Source organism: Anomalospiza imberbis, chromosome 24 (assembly GCF_031753505.1).
Source record: "Anomalospiza imberbis isolate Cuckoo-Finch-1a 21T00152 chromosome 24, ASM3175350v1, whole genome shotgun sequence".
NCBI lineage: Eukaryota > Metazoa > Chordata > Aves > Passeriformes > Viduidae > Anomalospiza > Anomalospiza imberbis.
In genome coordinates, this window is record NC_089704.1 from 1,752,788 (window position 1) to 1,775,227 (window position 22,440).

The window sequence follows — 22,440 nt, forward strand, 5'->3', positions numbered from 1 at the left end:
CGGCTCCTCCTCCCACGCGCGCCCGAACGGCGGATTGAGCCAAAAACGCGGAAAAGCATCAACATTTAAAACTCCTGCATTTCCGTAATCGCAACGATTCCGTGCAACGTCACTGCCTGCCTCATCTTGTCCTGCCCGCAGCCCAGCAGGCGCCTTGTCAGCTTAGTAGGGGTCCCGTAGCCCTCAGGACAGAGAATGCCAGCGCAGTAAAGAGCTCGCGTGACCCCGAGAACCACCAGAAATACCAGAGCTTAGTGTTTGTGTGACACATGTCCCTGTTCCTGCTGAGGAGATTTTGGCCACCGGGATGTGGTGGGCTCTGCTCTGCTGTCCATCATGGATGTAGAGAACTCCCTATCCTTGGTCCCAGGTCTGGTCTGAGCAGCTCAGGTTTGACCTCAAGGTCCAATGGGACATGCCAACACCCAGATCCAACGCGACAGCTCCATGATGCCCATGGGGATGCATCTGCCTGCTCCCAGCACTACTCCATGCTTTTTGTGGAGCCCCGGCACAGTTCCTGGAGGTCTGCAGGGACAGCAGAGGAGCTCCGTTAGCAAACAATTACTCTAAAAATCAACTTTAAATAAATGTATGGCATCCCGTGGCCCTCACCCCAATGGACTGACGTTTCACCAGCATCCCACAGGATACTCACAGCGCATGACAGTGTCTCTGATCTGCCTGAAGCTCTTCTCCTTCAGCGCCATGTAGATGTAGTAGATGTTCCGCAGCTCCCTGGGATAATCCTTTCGATCCACGTCCTTCAGCACGGGGATGGTGCGTCCGTTGGCCATGGGAGCCTCAGCCAAGGCCTGGTGCATCTGGTACCTGCACCAGGGGTCCTGCAGGAAGCCGGGGGTTATGAGCATGACCCAGCAGTGGCTGTTCTGCACGGCGTCACACAGCTCTGTCACCACCGCGCTTCCCACCACCGCATCCCGCAGCTGGAGGAAGCAACGGAAGCTCTCAGGTTGGCCCTCCAGGTAGGACACCAGCTCCAACACCAGCTCCACGTCCCCCTCGCTGTGGCAGATGCAGACGTCGTAGCTCTTGTCCCACCGGGGACTGTCCGAGGCGCTGATGTCCACTACTGACACAGGCGACAGGGAGATGGAGCTGGTGGCCAGGCTCGTGCCAGGAGAAGAGCTGGAGCTCTTGGCAGAGGATGATGAGGAGGAGGAAGGCGAGGATGAAGCAGAGTGGCTGGACTTGAGGCTTTCCACTGAGCTGGGCTTGGGTTTGTGCAGGAGCCGCCTAAACCAACCTGTGGAGTGAAGTCACAGTGAGTTTCGGGGGCTCAGCACCCCCTGCACTTCCCAAGCGCAGCATCACTGAATCTGCAGGATGCCCCCAGGTGGAAAGGGGTGGGTGGGATCTCACCTTGACCCCCAAAACCATCCTGGTCCCTGAAACTGAGCTGCCACCAACACATGAATGCTGTGGCGTCGTGAGGAGCAGCCCATGGGCACCCTGGTGTTCTGCTGGGGAGGGGATGGTGTGAGGGAAGGGACAGAAACAGGTTTATTCCCAGACTCACCAGCCATAGTGGGCAGCACGCTGCTCAGCCACTGATTGCCAGCAGGACACCTCTCCTGAGAGCAGAAAAGAGGAACAAAAAGCTGAGAGCAAGAACTGCTTCATGGCAAGTCTCAGCCCCAGAAGCTCAGTGTGGTCTGTTCCAGGGACCTGCACCTCTGGGGTGCTCTTACAGCCCCAAAATCACGCCCAGCACATGTGCCTCCCCAAAATGTGCTGGGAAGGAACATTTACCTGTTACTGGCTCTCTCCACTGGGGATACACACCTGCAGCAAGCGAGGCCAAGAGAGTATGGGGAGGAAAAAGCCTCATTCCCATCAGTGGGAAAAGGATCCTGTGGAGAAGTGGGAATGAGCTGGGATCACCAGGGATGGACTGGGTGCTGGCAAACCAAAGGCCGTGTGGCTGATGCCCAGAGCTGTGCATCCTTGGTGCTGCCTGCCCTGGCATTCCTGTCTGTTCCCTGCCAGCTCACACGCTCCTCGGCACTGTGCTCCCAGAATGGTTTAGGGAGCCCAGACACTCCCTGCAGACACCCAGGAACAGCAACGTGGCAAACAGCTGCTGTTTTCCACTGTTGGCATCACCCCTTCCGAAATGAAACACTCCAAGTCATGCTGAAGCCTTTCCCCTACTCCAAAACCGGCCCAGGACTGCAGGAAATGCCCACAAAACCTCAGCACACCCATGGAAACCACAGCCCCTCAGCGTCACCACTTAGTGACAGCCAAAAGCTCAAGTGTGACTGGAACAATGAGCATGGACAGTGAGCAGTGGGGGGAAGTTGGAGGGATGCTTACCTGGAATGCAGGAGTCTGGCACCGGAGCAGAGAAGGGGATGCATCAGCCCCTGGGTTTGGTAAAGAAAGATCTTCTGGGATTACCTGGGTGGGAAGGGACAGGTAGAATGTCCACTCTGCAGTCTAATGGGATCTGCAGTGAATGGCGAGGCTGATCCATCCTTGCAGCTGCCACATCCAGGAGTGGTTCCCAGTGAAGCTGCCCTGGGGTGGAAATGAGGGCAGGGCCACCCACCTGCCTGCCTCCCCAGGGACAGACTGGAGGAGCTCCCCGAACACCCAGGTGCCCCCAGCTGCCAGCAGCTCCAGCCTCTGCTGGGGAATGTGAAAGTACAGGCAGGCTAAATGGGTCGGGACTGCAGGGAGGGGAAGCCAAGCCCTGCCAAGGGCCTCCCTCCCACATCCGCCACATGCCGTCACTGCCTGGGTGTCAGAGTGCCCAGCCCTCAGATCTGTTTTCCTCTCTGGTTTCCTGACTAAATACAGTCAGGTCCATGTTTGCCACTCACACTTATTTTTTGAGTTAAATTTACATAACAAGTCATTTTTCCACCCCAAAATCCCCCCTGTATTTCTCCTTCCCCAGGTCTCGTTCCTGTGGTGCTGCTGCTGGTGGCCAACAACTGACACTGCCTTCATCTCCTCATCATCCTCAACCCCTCCAATGCCTGGTGGTTCCTGCTCAATGCCCTGTGAGAGATGAGCTCCAGGTGAGTCCTGGTTCCATTCTCCAAGAATCTGGGGGGGTCTCCAGGGCCCGCATGCCCATCCAGCTCTCCGACTGGCTGTTCCTGGCACAGGAGATTTCCCCATCTCTTCCCTGCCTAGGGGACAATGCCTGGGCCACTGATGGGGACAGTAAAACCTCCACCTGCAGCTGCAATGTCACTGTGGCCAAGCTAGTGGCCCAGCACAGCCTGGAGGTGATCAGGAGGTGTCCCACACCCCATGGGACACCAGGAGGTGGGGGCCTGGGGGTCCAGCCCCAGTACTGAATGTGTCCCTCCCTCTCCCATCTGAGTCCTCACCCTGGATAACAGCAAAGCCCCCTGATCTCAGATCCCCGGAGAGCATGGCCCTAGCACTCACACAGGAGCACCCCCAGAGCGAGCCTAGGGTGGACCAGAGCACAAAGCTGGGTCAGCATCTCCCTCACTGTTAACCCTGGAGTGGTGGCCATCACACCCCCACTGTACACAGTACCACAGCTCCCACTCCGGGGTCCCAACCTGCAGGGGCTGGCCCTAGACCCACCGAGGTTGGTTCTCACCTCTACCCCAGCAGGGAGAATCATAGAACCCTAGAATACTTTGGGTTGGAAGGGCCTTTAAGATCATCTTGTTCCAAGTCCCTGCCATGGGCAAGGACACCTTCCATTAGTCCAGGTTGCTCCAAGCACCGGCCTTTGAAGGCCTGGCCTTGGCAGATGGTCACGCTCACCTAACTCAAGGTGTTCATGGAGAGGGCAGTCCGTGCCCGGTGCCCATCACCCCAATTTCAGGACTGCTGCACCTGTCCCCAAAACACACCCCAGTGTCCCCCATCTGCTCGCAAGTTGACTGGGACAACAACCCCCCCACCTCCAGGCCTGAAGGAAGTATTTCCCTCAGGGAAAAGTCCCATGTCCTCTGACCCCCAAAAATAAATGGGTGTCCCCCCACCCCATTTAACCTCAACACCCCATGCCAGGGCTAGTCAAGACTCCCTTTCATCAATGCCACCATGAGCCAGCTGTGCCCCAGGACTGAATCCACCTCCTTGCTTGGCACACTACTGTTTGCTTCCTCACCCCCAGGGACCTCAGAGTCTCCTGGGAAGGAGGGGTGAAGGTCAGGAGATCCCCCAACACCCACCAGCACCTGTCAGGCTTTTGGGGACCAAATGACCGCTCTACCACTGGGTCTCACAGGTCTTTGAAGAGCTCCTGTTGGACACTGAATGTTCCCTCCATGCTACCACCTGGCTGTGGCTTCCAAAGGTATTTCCATGCCTACTCACTCACCACCTTCAGCAAAACAACAGACCAGGGCACAGTAGCACAAAACCATGTGAAATGGGGGGGGCTCCCTGATGGCTTTGACCCCTTGCCTTAAACACCTCCCCACCCCCAAGGAATTCCCAAGCCAGGCCATCTGTGAGCCCTGGGAGGCACCTTGGGGGTGCAGGAGCAGGCAGGATCCTCCTGCAGGGCCCCCAGCCCACCCTCAAACACGGTGCTGAGAGCCAGAGGAACCTGGGCAGCCTGTGCCCAAAAATGCAATGAATTCCCTGAGAGACACTGGGCTCCTCCCCACCCCCTGCCACCACCTCGGCTGCCTTTCTCTCCACCAAGCAGGGGACACCAGTTGGCCCCTTGGTGGCCAAATCCCAAAGGAAAAAGCGCAAGGCTGAGTGGTACTGAGCCCCTCAGGGACCCACAGGCTACCAGTCATGGGCCCAGCACCGCTCATCCCACTGGGACCCATTTCCCATTAGTCCCTGCCTCTGCACTGCTGCCACCACCCCAAAAATCAACTCCCCACCCGAGGACAGGACCCAGAGGAGGGCAAGTCACCTGCCAGTGTGAGTCACCCCACCTGGAAACCCCAGAGAGGGAACCCACAAACCTTGAACCGCAAGAGGCAGCGCCATCTGGATCAACCTCCAGCCTACCTCAGCAATGATAGAATCATTATTAAAGGAGTAATTAAGCAGGCACAGCTGTGTTCACAGCGTGCCTTGACCCACCAGCAGCAGCACCACACCGAAATCCCTGCAGCAGGAGTTTCGGAACCCGTGGTTTACAGGATTGCCTCTGGAATTAAGAAACGGTGAAGACCAGGTGCTGCAAGGCAGGGTGAAATAAACGTGGTTCTGTTGTCAAAATAAGGCTAATTTTGTCCCTAAAAGCACCACGAATGCTTCATTTAGGGTGCCAATACAAAACAGTGCGCAGGTACCCAGAAAACACGGAATCGTTTTTCTCCTGGAAAGCTCTAAGTACACCCAAATTCCGTCACATGCGGCTGAAGGCATCACAGCGGCCGTCCAGGCCCAGGCACCGCATGTACCTCATAGGGCCGGAGACGCGGTCGCACATACACGAACCCAGGCAACGGCAGCCGGCGGAGGAGAAGCCCCTGAGGGGCAGAGGGGCACGGGGGCACCGCCGGGCACGGGGGCACCGCGGGGCCCGGCGCGGCCCCGGCCGGGACGGACACACGGACACACAGCCAGGCGGCGCCGCCTCCCAGCCCGCCGCTGCGCCGCGCATGCGCCCGCGCCTTTTATAGCCGCGCGGAGCGCCGCGAGAGCATCGCCTGGCCCCGCCTCTTCCGCTGCCAGCCAATGCCAGGGCGGCAGGGGGGCGGGGCCGGGCGCGCGGCGGCTGCGCGCGGCGCGGCGGCGTCTCCTCAATGGGGGCGGCGCGCGCGGCGCCAGGTGCGTGCGGGGCGCGCGGGGCGCGGTTGCCATGGAGACAGCGGGGGGGGGAGCTGTTGCCATAGCGACGGGGGCCGCCATAGTGGGGGGGGGGGTCCCATGGCCGCCGGCCTGAGGGGACGGAGCGGCCTGAGGGGAGCGAAGGAGAGCGGCGGGGCCGGCGGCGAGCCCGGGGGCCGGGGAACACCGGCCCTCTATAAAAGCTCGTTTTTATTGATGTGTCCCCCTGGGAAAGGAGCCTCGGTGTCCTCCCCGCCTGCTGAATCCCCCTGTTGTTGCTTTTCCCGCAGCTTTAGCGAGGAGGGCACAACGGAGAGCACAGGTAAGGGCTCGAACAAACCCGAAGGTGTGACCTCCCTCCCCGCTTCCCTTTCCAGAGCCCGTTCGGGAAAGGCAGCGTGCGTCCGTGGGAGGCTCTGGGATCCAGAGCTCAGCCAGGCTTTGCTGTGTCACTGCCTCTCCTTGCTCATGGGGCCATTGGGAAGCACGTGGAGAATCACAGCGTTGAATAAAAACCTCTGGTGTGTTTTGACTCAGGTCCAAGGAGGCTGAATCCTGTGGTTTTGTGGCTTGGACGAGAGCAGGGCTTGTCCTCAGTCTCATTGTCCTTAGAGCCTGTGTTTTTCCAGGATGGTTTTGATCCAGTTCCAGTGCAGCTCCCACGTGGAGGGGGTAGGCTTGGGAATTGGCCAGGGACAGCTCAACTTAAAGCTGAAACATAGTGGCTTTTAAACTATCTAATCTCAACACCTTAAAGCCGCTGAATTGAAGAAGAAGCCGGGAATTACATCTTTGCTGGTGGCAGTTCTCAGTATTTAAATAAGCTAAAAATAACGAATGAGCAGTAGGGTAGTACTTGTTTCTTTTGGGAATTCGTGGGGGCTCTTCTGGAAGAGCCCATCTTCCAGCATGGAGCTGGATCACTTGCCTTCAATTTTAAACATCCAGGTGTAGCTTTAGTTGTGTGTTGGGTGCTGAGCATGGAGATGGACTTCTCCATGAGGTGGGGGAGAAAATGTTCAGTTAATTCCCCATTTGGTTCTGCAGGTTGGGCTCTGTGTTGACTGTGTGGCGTGGCTGTGTTTTGCAGAGCTGCAGAGAGGTTTTTGTAAATACACACCCTGTGTGAACCTCAGCCTTTGTTTGACACGTGTGGTGTTCAGGTGTTTGCTTTTGCCTGGGATACACCTTCATATTTCCAACATTTCCGCAGCTGGATGTCTGTGTCGCACAGGGAGCTGCTGTGGTTGGGTTTCTCCAGTTTTGGTGACTTGGGCACAGTTTACAGCTGAAGTCTGCAAGGCTTTAGGATAAATTGAGGGATTTCTGTGGTGTGGAGGGAGAAGGAAAACCCAGCAAACCCACACAGGGAGTCTCTTTTAACCCTGATAAAAATGATGGGGATAAGTCTGGGACTGGGGAACGGGGCAGCTGAGCCTGGAACCCATGGAGCATTGTGTTTACAGTCCTCAGCTCCCTGTAGTCTAAATAGCTGGAAAGTTCCCAATGTCTGAAGAAGGCTGGAGAGACACTTCTTATCTTGTAAGTGCCTGTGGCTGCCTCTCCTCCATGGCACCTGTGTTCCCAGGGGGAACCTGCAGTACCTGGTGTGTTTTTTCCCATGGCAGTGTCATGCTCTGAGGTAATTCCATTTAATTTTGGCTACCTCAGCTGTGCCAGCATGATCCATCCTCCCGGGGAGCAGAGTTTCTCCCCAGGACTAAAAACCGGAGGTTTCTAGTTCTTGGCTGAATCCCCATGAATTCTTTTTAAGACCTGTAATAACTTTTTTTGGAACTAGGCTGTATTTATAATGGGGATTTTGTTCCTTTATGGCTCTCTGCATAATAGACCTGAAGGTTGAAGGTCATTATATCAGAAAAACCTTACAAGGTGATTATAATTCCAAAAGGTGGTTTTTCCTAAGTTTAAAATTGCTTTTGAAATGTCATTTAGAGGCACTTAAAATTGATTTGATGGCTCCATTCCTGCTGTTAATAGCATGGGAATGTGCAGGGTGAGTGAGAGGGGAGCAGTGCTGAGGCAGGTGGAGGCAAACAGGGGAGCTCTAGGTGGGAGTTTACAAACAGCCTCGATATCCAAGGCTCAGTTGATGATTCACAATGCAAAGACAATTATAAGCTTAAATTCTATCCAGTTTAGAAAGTGAGGAAAGATTTACCTTTGGATGTATCTTTGCTGCTGCAGAGGAGCTGAGGGCAGACCTGGCATCAGCAGGAGCTCAAACTTCCCTCTGAAACACTCCAGTTATCTATTGTCAGCCCTTGCCTCATCTAAAGCAACTTTGCACCACTAAATAAAATCTGGCTGGCTTTGTAAAAGCAGCCTGTCCTTCCAGAAAAATCAGCTAATCCAGAAGGAGAGATGGGACCCTCCTGGGAAGGAAAAAGAGGGGCTTTCCCCTCCTTCATCCTGAGCATGCTTGGCTGCATTCACTTAGTGGGGATTTGATGGTGAATCTGACAGATCCTGTGTCCAGCAGATCCTCCTGTCTTCCTGAGAGTCTCTGCTTTGGTCTTTGGAGATGTAACCCCCCCAAAACAGTTCACCTGAGGCCTGACAAGTTGCAGGTATTCAGGGGTGATGAAGCTACAGAGTTTCATTGTCAGAACAGCACTGAGCTCCTGGGCTCAGTGTGGGTTGGAAAAATACAGAGTACAATGTTCACAAGAGGGTGTGATGGAGGAGCCCTCCTGGCATGCACAGAAGGGAGAAAACCAGGAGATTCCTCACTTGCTAAAGGCCTTTAACACTTTTATCCAAAATCTGGGCCCTACAGTAAGGCCCAGTAAGATAAAAAGGTGATTATTTGGAGTGATGAGCAGCACGTGTTCAGTAATGTTTCAGGAGGTTGGAGTGAAAACCAGCTCTTTGAGGTGTTCTACTGTTGGTACAATGATTTATTATTGAGCAACGTGGTGTGGTAGAAAGTGGCCCTGCCCACGGCAGGGGGGTGGAACCACACGAGCTCTAAGGTCCTTTCCAGCCCAAACCAATCCATAATGCCATTGTATCAAGTTTTCTGAAGGGGTCAGAAGGCAAAGGCTGCACACACAGTGTATCTGTGCCTGTTCAGTGACACAGTGTCACTGTGCCCTGTTCTCGTCATCCAGCACTGAAAGGTGGTGTTTTCCTGGAATATTGGCTGATTTCTCACATGATCCATGCCAACACTTGTAGGTCCTGCTTGGAGAGACCTGCCCATTGTCACCTGCTGGGCTGCTGGGGAGCAATCACAGCATCTCGTCCCTAGAACAAACCCTCAGATCTCCCTGAGATGGCAAAACCTGCAAAAACTCTGTGATTTTGGGTCAGCAGCTCTTCCTCAGCACTTCCTCTGGCCAAAAGCCCTTGTTGTTTTTGATGGACTCTTCATTACAATTGGCAAGAAAAAAGCAGAGGAGGGTGAACAGTTCTGTTCATTTTCATTCCCTTTTCATAGACTTATTTGGGAGAAGCAGAGTGGGAGAGTACTGCGTGCTGGCAGAGCTTTTGTATTTTATGTGACGGTCTGTTGAAAGAGTTCTCAAACTGTACTTCCTTTCCATGGGCTTTAAGGTCATTTCCCAGTGCTTGCAGACTCATGACGGGCTGGGAAACCCTTCTCTCATCACCAGGGAATGAAATGCTCTCCGTGGCTTTTTGGAGCCAACAAAAATCTCTTTGTCTTCTCTTCCCTCCCAACTGTTTCCCAAGCAGCAAGTTTGCTGACAGGCCTTGTCAGGAAGGGGGGAGTGGTGCTCCAAGATCCAGGTTCTCTGGGAAAATGAGCGGCTGAGGTGAAACGAAGGGTCTGGCAAAGTGTGTTTTGCTGAGGCAATCACACCTGGGAAAAACAGCCAAGGATTTTATGGTAAAAGGGGTTAAGGAAGAGGATGAGACTGTGGGACAAAGTTCAGAGACAAAAACATGCAATTCTCAGCCTGGAGGTGATCTTGGAACGATAACAAACCTGAGATTTATCCGCCTGTGCAAAGCTGGTTCTGTATAACCTTGTTGTCCAGGTGGTGTTGTCCATGTGCAGTGACTTTGCTTCTGGTGATTTCTCTACTGCAGAAACTGGATGGCTTCTACGGTGAGCCTGGGCAAGGAATCATTACTGGAAGATGGAATGCCACCTGCAAAAAAGCCCAGGTAAATTTAATTATACCCCAGTGAATTTGTTCTAACAAGAGCCTTTTCCTTTGCCTCGCATTGTTCTTTAAGGATTGTGACCCCTGGGGACCGCAGCTGTTCTGTTTTCTGATCCAAGAACTGTGCGCTGGCTTCTGGCCATGCCCTGGGCTTTCCTGCTGTTTGTGGAACAAACACCTTCACGCCCAGAATGTACTTTTTTGGAGTTTTAACCCTCAGCCAGGGGATGGGGTCGCACTCAAAGCTGGATTTTGCTGTCCTGTCTCCATGGTCCTGTCCACTTGCAGTGTCAGGTTGGACACAGTGGTTGTGCTTCGCTTGAGTTGGATGGTGGTTTCCATGAGGACAGGGAGTTACTCAAATTAGTATGGTTGAATTGCATGTAAAGGCTAAATAATTCACGCTGAGGCTCCCCGTGCTTAGAAGTAGGCGGTCTTACAGTTCTGTGAGTGGGAATCTGACTGGTGGATAATTCTATCTGTCAGAGGCTGAGACTGTGACTGCTGCCTGCTCAAAAGTTGTTGTGAACAAGCAGCTAATTCAGCTGTGGGGTTGTCTCCCACTAGTTCAATTTATTTGCAAGTTCTGGAGGGCTGCAGGATAGTTCTGTGTGGTCTCGAGGTTGATCAGTGACCCTGGAATGTGCAGAAGAGATGCTGGGAGATGATTTTTCCTTGCTCAGGATATCAGGGTAGAAACAAGTGCATTTATCAGCATGGAACAGAATGCCTCTTTCAGACATGCAGGACATTAAGACTTGGGTATTTGTTATTATTTTGGATTTCAGTCCCTGTATTTCCAATAGTGTTTTTATATTAGCTCCTTAGCATGAATACTAATCTATTCCTCACACAAGGCTTGCAGTCCTCAAATTAAACCCTGTTTATCAGCAGTAACAGTGAAGCCCTCCTCAAGGAAAGGGTTAACAAGTCTATTTTCATTGGCAGGGGCTGAGGGAAGGTACAGCTCCATCTGTGTGGTGTTGGTTTCCTCTGCCCTTCTCACTAAATATCACGTGTTTGCTGATAAAGCCATTTCTTCCATAACAAGTTGCTTTCCCAGGCTGCTCCTCCAATCCTGCAGGTCCCTGCTGCAGAAAGCAGCTGGACACCAGGCAAAGCAAGGCAAGGAGCAACACATCTGCTTAATAAATGATAAAGGTCACGTTTAAAAGCTCTGTGCAGGTGTAAAGCCAGGAAAACGGGGAGGAGTGGAGGAGGAATAAGGAGAACACAGACCTGCAGCCCATTCATGTGACTCTCTATCATCTGGGATATTCCAAAAGATTGGCCTGGAGCATCCTGCTGACATTGCAGGCATCACAGGGAAGGGATTGCTGGTACAGCTGAGGTGGTTCCTCAGCAAACTGAGGCTGGGCCCCTCCAGGGCAGAGCTAGGAGGAAGCCTCTCCTTGCTTTTCTCTGTGCTGGGATAAGTGGAGCTCTTGTCTCAAGGCCCCTGTTGTGCACCTTGTTTAAATCAGGTCGCATTTCCAACCTGCATGGGATCTGACACGCATTTTATCTCGGGACATAGAACGTGTGTGTCCCATTCTCTAGTGCTCACTACACCTTTCCCATGCCCTCCAGTCTTCCAGGTAACTTTTATGAATAGACTTTCCTTATTCCAGATTTTTAGTGGATTAGCTTTGCTGCAGAAGCACCCCAGGGCATCATTGACTTCCCCAGTAACCATCCTGGTAACAGATTTGATTCCCAAAAATGTTGTAATTACGGACCTTGTATTGGGAGCATTTGAGCTGCTGATCTATGCAGTTGCCTGCTGTCCTTTAAGGACACCAAGCTGCTCCTCTCGTGCTCTATCAGAGAGCCCCAATGGATATTTGATTCAAAATTTAGGCACAGGGTACCTCCCTCTCCCTTAGTCTGCGTGTGCCACCACCCCACACACCCTTCCACTCATGGTGGTACCAGCTGTGCTCCTTTCTCCTTTTGCAGGAAGCTGTTGCCAAGCCTCAAAACCAAGAAGCCTCGGGAACTTGTTTTGGTGATTGGGACAGGAATTAGTGCTGCAGTTGCTCCCCAAGTCCCAGCGCTGAAGTCCTGGAAGGGGCTGATTCAGGCCCTCCTGGATGCTGCTATTGACTTTGATCTCTTGGAAGATGAAGAGAGCAAACGGTTCCAGAAGTGTCTTCACGAAGACAAGAACCTGGTCCATGTTGCCCACGACCTTATTCAGAAGCTGTCTCCGGTCAGTGTGCTTGTACCTGCCCTGAGCATAGGGTTTGGCTTTTGGAAATAGCCAGGTTTGGTTCTCCAGCAATGGTGCCCCCATCCCAATAATTCCTCTGTGTACAAGGAACCACAGGTGCACTTGCTGTGCCAGGTGCCTGAGACATAACCCTGCTGTGGATGTGGGTTTTGGGTATTTCTCCTGGACCAAGATGATTAAAGGGATGGAGCACCTTCCTATGAGGAAAAGCTGAGAGAACTGGGATTGTTAAACCTGGAGAAGAAGGCTTCAGTGGTGACCTAATTGTGGCCTTCCAATACCTGAAGGGAGCTGACAAGAAAGATGGAGAGAGACTGTGGACAAGGGCCTGGAGTGACAGGACAAGGGGGAATGGCTTCACACTGTCAGGGGGCAGGGTTAGATGGGATATTGGGAAGAAATGCTTCCTTGTGAAGGTGGTGAGATTGCCCAGAGAAGCTGTGGCTGCCCCATCCCTGGGAGTGTTCCAGTCCAGGCTGGAGGGCTTTGGAGCAACCTGGGATAGTGAAAAGTGTCCCTGCCCATGGCACAGAGAGGGATGAGATGGCAGAGTGGGCTTTAAGGTCCTTCCCAACCCAAACCAGTCTGGGATTCTCTGATCCTATGACTATGCTGAAGAGGAGAGCACCCACCCTGGTGCAGCCAGGGCTCTGTGTTTGCCCTGCAAGGACCCAGAGCTTTGCAGGGCGTTGGGGAAATGTGGGTAGTTTTTCATGGGGTCATTAGGCATGAGGTGTTACAGGCCCGGGCTCTGATCTCAATCTGTCTCCCCTTCTCAGCGCACAAGCAACGTTCGCTCAACCTTTTTCAAGGACTGTTTATATGAGGTGTTTGATGACCTGGAATCCAAAATGGAAGATTCTGGAAAGCAGCTGCTTCAGTCTGTGCTTCACCTGATGGAAAACGGGGCTCTTGTGTTAACCACAAACTTTGATAACCTGCTGGAGCTGTATGCAGCACACCAGGGGAAGCACCTGGAGTCTCTTGACCTGACTGATGAAAAGAAGGTAAAGGATGATTATCTCTTTTGTCAGGGGCTGTGGTGGTGCAGAATGTGCTCTCATGCTGCCTGAGGGCACTGACCTGATTGTAGTGGTTTAACTGGTGGCAGACAAGCTCGAGGCAGAGGCTCTGGCTGTCCAGGGCAGCAAGCAGAGGAATGAGGAGGAACACTCCTTTCTGGAACGCTGGTTTGCTGGCTGCCATCCAGTGCTCAGGAGGAGTCCTTAAGCCTGCTATTCCTTTGATCTCTGTCCTTGAAACTTCTGACTTGGCCTTGCTTCCAAATAAGGCTCGGGTTGATGTTTCTAACCCATATGAGAAACTCCATGCAAGATGCAAAGCTGAACTTTTTATTTTTATAAAGTGCTGCAAAGTGCTTTTTGTCAGGGCTGCAGCCTTTGAAGCTCCCCTCTTGCCCCATGTCCTCTTCCTGCCATGGCTGGAATGGCTCCTCCTGCTGCACTCTCAGAGCTACTCTATGCAAAAATCCCTCCTCCTGCCCCAGTCAGGCTGTGAAACCCTGAACTCTGCACCTGCCCACCTCATGTCTCCATCATGGGTTTTACTGGTGGGGAGCATCTCCGCCTCCTGTTTGCACGTTAAACACCCTCAATGTCCGTGTCCTGTGCAGTCCTTGCTCTCTTTTCATGCTCATTTCTGTGCTTCACATTTCCTGCGTGACCTCTTAATCTACATGGCTGGAAGTACTTACAGTGTTACAAGTAAGCATTCTAATTATTGCAAGCTTAAACGAGCTGAGGTCTGCAGGAGTAAACTGAGAGCCTTGGAAGCAGCTGTCTGAAATGGAGGTCAGCTCAGCTGGTGACTCCCTCAGAGCCAGTAGGGGCCACAAAATAAAACTTGGTAGGCTTGAGAAACATGCTGACGTAGGAGTTGAAGTTTTTTCTCCTTTTTCTGGTCAATCTGGCATTTTGATTCAGTCTTCTCATCCCATTCACCAGTCAGCTGAAAGTGTTGACCCAAACGAGTACCACAGGCTGTGCTGCAGGCCATGGTGTAGAGGCTGATGGAGGAGAGAAGATGAGGAAGAAGCAGCCTGTTTGGAATGCTTCCCCAAAATGTTACATTTAGCAGTGCTGTGGTAGCCAACATGATGCACTCACCAACATTGCTGCGGGTTTGCCTCGTGCAGGTGCTGGAGTGGGCGCAAGAGAAGAGGAAGCTCAGTGTCCTGCACATCCACGGCGTCTACACCAACCCCAGCGGCATCGTCCTGCACCCGGCCGGATACCAGAACGTGCTGCGCAACACCGAGGTCATGGTGAGCCAGCTGGGGGCCAGGCTTGTGCAGCTACAGCTCCCACTTGGGTCAACTGGGCACAGCTCAGCTGAGTTTACACTGAGCTTCACAGAGGGTGGAAGAGAATTAATTAGATATGGGAAATAGGAGGGGTGAATTCCCTGGCCTGCTGAAGTGCTAGATCACCTCCCACACTTGCTGAAGGATGGCATTGCTGCAGAGCCTCCCCAGGGATAGGGCAGGTGCTGTCTCTTGTGAGGATGAAGCTCACCTTGACCAACATCTTTCCCTTTCTTAAAGCGAGAGATTCAGAAGCTGTATGAAAATAAGTCCTTCCTCTTCTTGGGCTGTGGTTGGACAGTTGATGACACCACGTTTCAGGCCCTGTTTTTAGAGGCTGTCAAGCACAAGTCAGACTTGGAGCATTTCATGCTGGTGCGGAGAGGGGATGTGGATGAGTTCAAGAAGCTCCGTGAGAACATGCTGGACAAAGGGATCAAAGTGATTTCCTACGGAGACGAATACGCTGACTTGCCCGAGTATTTTGAGCGGCTGACAAGCGAGATTGCCATGCGGGGCCGCACAGGTATGGGGCCAGGGGCTGGGGACCCTTGGCTGTCACCATGCAGGGGTAGTAGCCCCTGTTCTCCATGCTATATAGAGATTCCTAAAGCCTTTTAAAAAAAAAAAAAAGCAAACATGTCTCTAAGTGTAGCTGGATTTGGGGGTTACTTTTCTGAAATCACTCTCTGTTTGAAAAGTTTAAACAGCTGTGCTGCTTCCCACACCTGCCTCCCAAACTTTGTTTTTATGTGCAGCTGTTTGTTCCCTTTTTAGTGAAGGGGCATTTAATCTCACTGACCCTTGTGCTGCTCAGCCTGAGGCAATGCTTTTATACAAGAGGTATCATTAATGAATCATAAAAACGGGGGAAAGTGGGTTCACTGGCTAGAGCCTTGCTGGCAGGTATTCTGAGGGTTAAGCCAGCCAGGAACACCCGTGTGAAACGAGCACATGGGCAGCTGGCTCTCCACCTGACACTGATCTCTGCTCTGCCCCAGGTGTGCCCAAGGAGGGGCAGCAGCTGAACGGCTCTGCCGCTGCCCACGCTGAGGTAAAAGGTAAGGAAGGCTCTCTGGAGCCAAGGAGCATCACCCTGTGTCACTCCCTGGAGTCCCAGGCAGCTTTTCAGCCTTTGCTTCCACGCAGGATGCAGCCCCTGAGCCTCAGCCCTGCCCGGCCCTGAGCTGTGGCAGGGACTCCTGGGACAGGCCCAGGCCAGGCCAGCAGCCCTCAGGGAGGCCGGAGCCCACCACTGTCCCACTGCTGTCCCACACCGAGCCAGGACCCTTCCAGCTGGGACGAGGCCGGGACAGAGCCACCATGGCTGAACACCTGATCTAACACAGTAACCGTGGTTTTACTGGGGCTGCGTGTGCCTGCGCAGCGCGGTATCCCCGAGGGAGCTGCAGCCTCCTCTAACTTCATACCTAGTGCTTTTATATTCTGTATTTCAATTAAAAAATGAAACTTGAGCTTTTTTTTTTTTTTTTTACTGGAAGCTCTAGTTTTCTAGTCCTGTCTTTTTACTGTACAGTATTTTGTATGTTGAAGTTGTATTAAAGGCCTGCTCACTGAACTTTGGCTGCTGTATAATTTAAAGGTCCTTTCTCACCTCACACATCTCCCCCAAACCTAGTAGGAAACAGGTCCTAGCTAGAGGCAAGTTATTTATACACAGAGAACAAATTATGAAGTTTATTTTATATAAATTATGTCTCTTAGCAGACAGCATTCAATTTATTGCACTATAGCACATCTGCAATACAGAGCTACAAGACATCGTCAGAGGTTTGTATTACTCAGTGTAGCACTTCCGACCGGGATCAAGAGGCACTCGGAGCGGGGAGAAAGGGTGCAGGAAAGCAGCAAGCAGCCACCATTCTCGTCCAGTATTTATGTGGTTTGGGTTTTTTTTCCTTTTTACTAGCAAATAACGCCAAGACCAGGGAGCAGGAGCCAGGCAGGGCACGCTGCCTTCCTTCTCTGGACCTGGCTACTGCAGCTCTCCAGCTCCTGCCCAAATACATGGTGTCTGGGGACCCTGCTTCAGAGTCCAGGTGAGGACAGATATGGGGGACTTTAAGGCAATTTAGCATGTCCCCTTCCAGCCCAGCACAGGCCGTCACCTTTTTTTGGTTTATCAGCTTCGGTGGAGCTGCCACGAGCAGCAACATTAACAGCCAGATCTAAAGCTGCCCCTAAGCCCAAGTCCCTCCTGCCTCCTCCCTAAGCTGGTCTAAAAATCAAATGCAGCTCAATAAAAAGCCTTCAAACCCATCAAAAAGCACAGCAGATCCTGGCAACTCCCACCCCCCCGTGCAGCATGAACAATACAAAGCTCTGGATTCGGCCTCCCTGCAAGGGAGCCTGCGTCACTGGACACAGAATGGAGGAAACCAAGTAAGGGCTTTTTCTGGATAAAAGGGGGTTTATCCAAAAAAAAGTACTCCTCATGTTGCTATTCCTCCATTCTGTTCTGCACTACACGGGAAAGACTAGCTGGTGACAGGATAAAGCAGGTTCTTCTGGGACATCTGCACACAGCGATTTGGTGTTTAGGCCTTCATGAGCGCTGCGACCACGGCCTTGGCGTTAAGGCTTCGCAGATCACAGTAGGTTTGTCCGGTACCAACGAAAACGATGGGCTTGCTCGTGATGTAGGTCATGGAGATGGCAGCACCCACCTGCCGGGGACAAGCAGCACCGTGAAATCCAGTGCTCCCCTCAGGGAGCTCATCATTCATTCATTCATCCCCCATGTGTGGAAACCACACTTCTAAATTTACATTCAATGGCTTAAACACAAGAAGAAAGTGCAGGAGTGCTCTGTGTTTGACAATTCCCATCTCTCCCCCTCCAGTCACTGTCAGGTCTGTGCAGAGTCACCTCAGCAGCCTCCTTACCTTGTCATCGATGGTATCGAACTTGGTGAGGACGATGCCATCGATGAGCCGTGGTGTCTGGGCCATGGAGTGATCAGCCAGGGCCTTGTTGAACTTGACCTGAGGGAGAAAAAAGATCCCAGAAATGGGTTTGTGGTGCTGCCACGGTCCAATTCTCTAGTAAAACCTACAGAAACAGGTTCTTTTCCCTCGTCATCTCTCAAGAACAAAGCCTCCACACTCACCAGCTGATCCACAGCCTCGTTTCCCACCAGTGCTTCCCCAACAAACAGGACCAGGTCAGGAGCGTTGACAGCGATGAGTTTGGCCAGCGCGGTCATCAGGGGTGCGTTGTCCTGCATGCGTCCCGCCGTGTCCACCAGCACCACGTCAAAGCCCTGGTTCCGAGCTGGGGCGGCAGGGAGGCAGCGTGAAGGACAGCGCTGCCCCAGGACAGCAGCACCCGCCCCCAGCTCCGCACATACCGTAGGAGATGGCCTCCATGGCGATGCCCGCAGCGTCCTTGCCGTATCCCTTCTCGTAGAGCTGCACCATGGTGCGCCCGCCGTGGCTCTCCGGAGGGTGCAGCGCGTTGAGGCGGCGCGTGTGGGTGCGCAGCTGCTCCACCGCTCCCGCGCGGAACGTGTCACAGGCGGCAATGAGGACGCTGAAGCCGTTCTCGATGAGCCAGAACGAGATCTGCAGGAGGCAACAGATCAGAAAAGCCCATTAGTAGCTACACAGCCTGACCCCATCACCCCAGTCCTGTGACCCAGAGTCCTGTCCTACCTTGGCCAGGTTGGTGGACTTCCCGACACCGTTGACCCCACAGAAGGTTATGACGTAGGGCCGGCGATGGCGCTGGGCATCCATGACATCGCGGAGCACGTCCACACGGCGCTGGGGCTGCAGGATCTGCACCAGGGCCTCCTGCAGCGCCTGCTTCACCGTCGAGGTTACCGCTGGGAAAAGGGAATGGAAAGAGGACATGTCATGCATGGGGAATACTCCTGAGCTCCAAACCACACGCAGGATGCCACGTGGACACTTACTGGTGAACGTTCCCATCACTTTCCCTTCCAGTTTCTTGGCCACAGATTCACAGAGCTGCACTGCAATCTCAGCTGCCACATTTTTAGCTATGAGAAGGACAGAACAGGGAGTCAGCGCTGCTGAGGTTATGCACATCGCACAGCGGTGTCAAGGGAAAGATGGAGTCAGTGTGCAGGATTCCCACCAGACCTGACTGCTGCCCCCCTTCTGCTGCACTCTCAAGGGTTCCTCAGGGGTGAGACAGGAACCCACCACGGTTCCTGTGGGCAAAAATATCCCAAACCACGGGCACTACCCACACTGGGGCCCATCCAACAAAGCACAGGGAACTGCCACTAATCCCTCACACCATGGATCCAGACGTACCAATCAAGTGATCCTTCATCTTCTCCAGCACGGGGTCCATGTCCTCTCTGGTCAAGCTCTTGGAACCCACCAGGCCCTTCAGCATGCCAAACATGCCCCCCAGGCCACCCTTCTTCACACTGTGGGGAAGCAGAAGAGTTACATTGAGGTTTGAAAATGATCGTCTGCAGAGATCAGATGCAGAAGGGCTTGCCCTGAGAGGACTAACACACCAGTTTGTGCTTCCTGCATTACTGGTTAGACTGGAACAAGAGTTACGGGAGAGAAATCAACAACCACGTGACAAGCAAGGGCTCTGGGAGCCTCTACCTGGGTTTTGATGGGTTCTGGACAACTTTCTCCTCTTCAGCTTCATCATCACTCTCATACTCCAGGTCATAGAGGCGGCCAGGCTCCCGATTTTTGTCCCCCAGGGCCTGGAAGGAGAAGAAGCGGCGTTATGGGCCGAGTGCCACAATCCTTGTTTAGGTTTTTTCATGATCCCTTCTCATCCAGGCACAGAGACTGGGCTGGGTTCATAACGCCCAGCTGATCCCAAAGAATGCAAGACAGCAAGTGGAGCCTGGCTTTTCCTTACCATGTCAGGGTCAAACTCCTCCACAGGACAAGCCTCCGCGCTGCCGTTGGTAGCAGAATTACTGTAATCGAGTACTTTGGCATTAGAGTTCCCCAGATCCCACACCCGGGGCTTCTTCCCCTTCTCCTTCTGTGCGTCAGGCTTCGGAGATCTGGTGGAACAAAGATCAGAAACACGTTGTGTTCAGTGCAAGGAAGCAGCAGCCATCACCTCATTAGGAGACGTGAAAAATAAAAGGCTGGATTACCCAAAAAGGCAGAAATTGACCTCTCCCATCTCCAGAGTTTATTTATCTGAACTTTAACCCTGTATGGCACTTCCTCTCAAGCCAGGTATCAATGCACTACTGCTGTCTGCTCACTAAAGACAGGTCTGGACCTCTCCCAGGGTTTCTGCATCTCCCAGCAAAGAAAATCAGGTTCTATTACCCCTCCAGGACCCCCGGGTGTCTTCTCTCAGTCTTTTCAGCAAGGAGGGAAATCAGGTCCAGGAAAGTGAGGTCTGGCTTCCAGGGGTCACCAAAAGGAGGAGAGATGCAGCCATGGCCTAGTTCGAAGCATAGGCAGACTGACCGTGCCCTCAGCACCCACCTGGACTTCTCCCCAGCTTTCATGTGTCTCCTGAAGAATTCCTCCCGGTTCTTCTGCAGGATTTCATCCTTGGTCAGTTCCTCCTTGTCCCCTGCTGCTGAGAGCTGCTTGTCACCTGCAGATGCTTTACTGGACGCTGCCACAGCTTCAGTTCCTGACAGGAAGAGCCCCAACACAAGCTCAGTCCAGCTCCAAGTGGATTGGGAAAGCACAGGCTGCAACACATTGCTCTGGAATATTTATTTCCCTCCCATTTATCTTCCCCATCAACTCACCATCCTTTTTGGAACCTTTGTTCTTCTTGTTCTTGACCTTCTCCTTTGGTTTCTCCCCTCGGGTTTCAATCATACACTTGACAGTCTTCTGGGATTTCAGAGACTGCTCAAACGTCTTCATTACCGTGGGAGCTCGGACTTTGCTGCTCTCCTCTGCATCCCTGCAGGGAGGTGACCCATTAGCCTGGATTTCAGCTCTTCCCCCACTCCCATCTCTGCTCAAAACAGAAATTTAAGACAAAACCCAAGCTCTCTACCGGAGGAGGCGCATGAAGTCATCTTTAAAATCAAAGGTGCCATTTAGGAGGCCCAGGGCTCCTTTCTGCTGGAACTCGTTGCGGTACTTGTCTCTGAACTCCTTATGGACGTCGTCTATCAACTTGTCTACGTAGGTTAAAGTCAGGATCTTCTGGAAGCCCACCTGCCAAGGAGCACAGCCAACAGACACTGCACTTCTAGCTCAATCAACAGCAGCAAGCAAGCAAAAACTTCTCTGTTTAATTCAGAGTTCTTTAACTTGGGCAAGCTTCAGCCTGCACTTTCTGCTCCACCTTCCCAGGCTTTTAAAATGCCCCCAAAAAGATGAAGAACAGCCCAGAGCTTCGCTTCAACAGGTGACTCTAACACACAGAGGCTGTCTCATGGCAACAGGGACACGTAGGGCAAGGGCAGAAAACCTTTAGCTTATCTGTGGGTGAACAGGAAAGGTTGTATGGATTTATGGAGATAAGGTGCCAGGAGACTAAAAAAAAAAAAGCGTTTAATGCTCCATAAAGTCAAGGGAACAATATACTTCTGGCTTTTTTTCAATAGCTCTGGCCAAAGTGAAGGTTTACAAGGCTGCAGCTTCTATTTGAGGTTTGGTGAGTTGTAATCCCGTTGCAGATGATTAAAATAAGCTGGCACTGCAGTGGCATTCAGCTGACAGACACCCGTGTTCCCCCTTCTGCAGGGAATCTGGCTACACTGGGGTCATTGCTCAACATCGCCCTGAAACACTCATCACAGCCCCTCACCCCCCAGAATCCCAGAGACAGAGGGGCCAAACCAGTCTGGGAGCTGAGGTCCAGCCCCACACAACGCACACAGCTGTTTGCTCAAACCTCAGCACTGCAGGGACTGTTCCCCCTCTTTTTCGGGGCAATCCCCTTCCTTTGGGTTTGGGGGCACCTGGGGGGCTGGAGGGACCCTCCTGCCACCGCAGGGGTGCCTGGGGTGGGGGTCACTTACCACAAACACCAGCTCAAACTGGTTGTCCAGTTTGTATTTAAGTGTGAGGGCTTCATGGGTGAAGGAGTTGTTGCCACCTCTCTCCTGGGGGAGAGGAGCTGTCAGAATGGGGGTGCCAGCAGCACCCAGCATCCCCTCATCCCCCTCTCCCCGCCATCATCCCTGTCACCCCCCTTTCCCAAAGCGGTCCAGCATCCCTTACACATGACCCCACACGCCCTGGGCAGGTGGTCCCATCCATCCCCCCTCAGCTGGGTGATCCCACCCCCCCGGGGCGGTCGTGCCCCGTCCCAGGCAGGTGGTCCCATCCAAGGTGGGGAGGTGTCGCCTCCCCAAGGTGATGGTCCCATCCCCACCCCCAGAGCTGGTCGTGCCTGTGTCCCGTCCAACAGGTGGTCTCACCTGTGTGCCACCCCTCTAGATGGTCCCACTCATCTGTGTCCCCTCCCATCCACCTCCGCTCCTCCACGGGCTGATCGCATTCCCCAGAGCTGCTGGTGCCCGTGCCTCCCCCCGCCCCAGGCGGGTGGTCCCGGTGCCCATTCCCCCGCCAGCTCCGTGCGCTCAGCTGATCTCCCTTCCCAGGCAGATGGCCGCATCCCCGCCTCCCATGCCATGTCTGTAGCCTCACCTCCCCTCCCTCCCCAGGCAGGCGGTTCCCACCGCCCGCCTCCCTCACGGCAGCTGGGCTCTCCCGCTCCCCCCTCGCCAGCTATGTGACCCCTACCCAACCCCGCGCCCCGCGGCAGCCGCTCCCGCCCGACCTGCAGGAGGACGGAGCGGATGAGGGCGTTGACGGGGGCGGTGGCGGCGGGCCCGCGCACGCCCTGGAAGCACCAGAGGACGAGGCCGCCCTTGCTGAAGATGGTGAAGAAGTCGAGCATGGCGGCGGCGCCGGGCCCGGCGGGGCGCACACGTCGCTCTGCCCCGCGCTTCCGCCGGAAGCCCCGCCCCCCCGCACGCCATTGGCGGGACGGCGGGGCGGGGGCGTGGC

General features: G+C 53.6%; 3 protein-coding genes across 7 annotated transcripts; 1 reads left to right on the forward strand and 2 right to left on the reverse strand.

The window, feature by feature from the left end:
* Window positions 1-83: 83 nt before the first annotated feature.
* Window positions 84-1,868, reverse strand: TIRAP (TIR domain containing adaptor protein). The gene is made up of 4 exons (XM_068172261.1): window positions 1,774-1,868; window positions 1,541-1,595; window positions 659-1,267; window positions 84-528 (listed from the first exon to the last, which is right to left on the reverse strand). The coding sequence occupies exons 2-4, from the start codon at window positions 1,545-1,547 to the stop codon at window positions 485-487; spliced, it is 660 nt and encodes a 219-aa protein (XP_068028362.1). The 5' UTR covers window positions 1,548-1,595; window positions 1,774-1,868; the 3' UTR covers window positions 84-484.
* Window positions 1,869-5,818: 3,950 nt separating this feature from the next.
* Window positions 5,819-16,738, forward strand: FAM118B (family with sequence similarity 118 member B). 5 transcript variants are annotated; one of them, XM_068172244.1, is made up of 8 exons: window positions 5,819-6,082; window positions 9,838-9,915; window positions 11,874-12,126; window positions 12,927-13,154; window positions 14,303-14,431; window positions 14,711-14,996; window positions 15,472-15,531; window positions 15,620-16,738. In XM_068172244.1, exons 2-8 carry the CDS (start codon window positions 9,845-9,847, stop codon window positions 15,631-15,633), a joined length of 1,041 nt encoding a protein of 346 aa, XP_068028345.1. In that variant the 5' UTR covers window positions 5,819-6,082; window positions 9,838-9,844; the 3' UTR covers window positions 15,634-16,738. The 5 variants fall into 5 exon arrangements, with proteins under 5 accessions (XP_068028345.1, XP_068028343.1, XP_068028344.1 ...); XM_068172242.1 differs by having other exon boundaries at window positions 14,792-14,996; window positions 15,603-16,738; XM_068172243.1 differs by having other exon boundaries at window positions 15,595-15,779.
* On the reverse strand, window positions 16,155-22,369 carry SRPRA (SRP receptor subunit alpha). The gene is made up of 14 exons (XM_068172237.1): window positions 22,211-22,369; window positions 21,447-21,530; window positions 20,474-20,637; window positions 20,217-20,377; window positions 19,942-20,095; window positions 19,352-19,502; window positions 19,084-19,190; window positions 18,775-18,893; window positions 18,408-18,494; window positions 18,145-18,317; window positions 17,841-18,054; window positions 17,601-17,764; window positions 17,377-17,475; window positions 16,155-17,157 (listed from the first exon to the last, which is right to left on the reverse strand). Exons 1-14 carry the CDS (start codon window positions 22,328-22,330, stop codon window positions 17,029-17,031), a joined length of 1,926 nt encoding a protein of 641 aa, XP_068028338.1. The 5' UTR covers window positions 22,331-22,369; the 3' UTR covers window positions 16,155-17,028.
* Window positions 22,370-22,440: the final 71 nt, after the last annotated feature.

Excerpts from the sequence above, each read along its gene's own strand:
- TIRAP (XM_068172261.1), bottom strand. Across the intron at positions 529-658 it reads CAGAGACACTGTCATGCGCT|ACCTCCAGGAACTGTGCCGG; the intron begins GTGAGTATCCTG and ends CTGTCCCTGCAG.
- FAM118B (XM_068172239.1), top strand. The coding sequence starts at position 9,845 with ATGGCTTCTACGGTGAGCCTGGGCAAGGAATCATTACTGGAAGATGGA. Across the intron at positions 13,155-14,302 it reads ACCTGACTGATGAAAAGAAG|GTGCTGGAGTGGGCGCAAGA; the intron begins GTAAAGGATGAT and ends TGCCTCGTGCAG. Across the intron at positions 15,532-15,602 it reads TGCCCACGCTGAGGTAAAAG|CCTTTGCTTCCACGCAGGAT; the intron begins GTAAGGAAGGCT and ends GCAGCTTTTCAG.
- SRPRA (XM_068172237.1), bottom strand. The coding sequence starts at position 22,330 with ATGCTCGACTTCTTCACCATCTTCAGCAAGGGCGGCCTCGTCCTCTGG. Across the intron at positions 21,531-22,210 it reads TCCGCTCCGTCCTCCTGCAG|GAGAGAGGTGGCAACAACTC; the intron begins GTCGGGCGGGAG and ends CCTCTCCCCCAG. Across the intron at positions 19,503-19,941 it reads AAAGCTGGGGAGAAGTCCAG|ATCTCCGAAGCCTGACGCAC; the intron begins GTGGGTGCTGAG and ends TTGTTCCACCAG.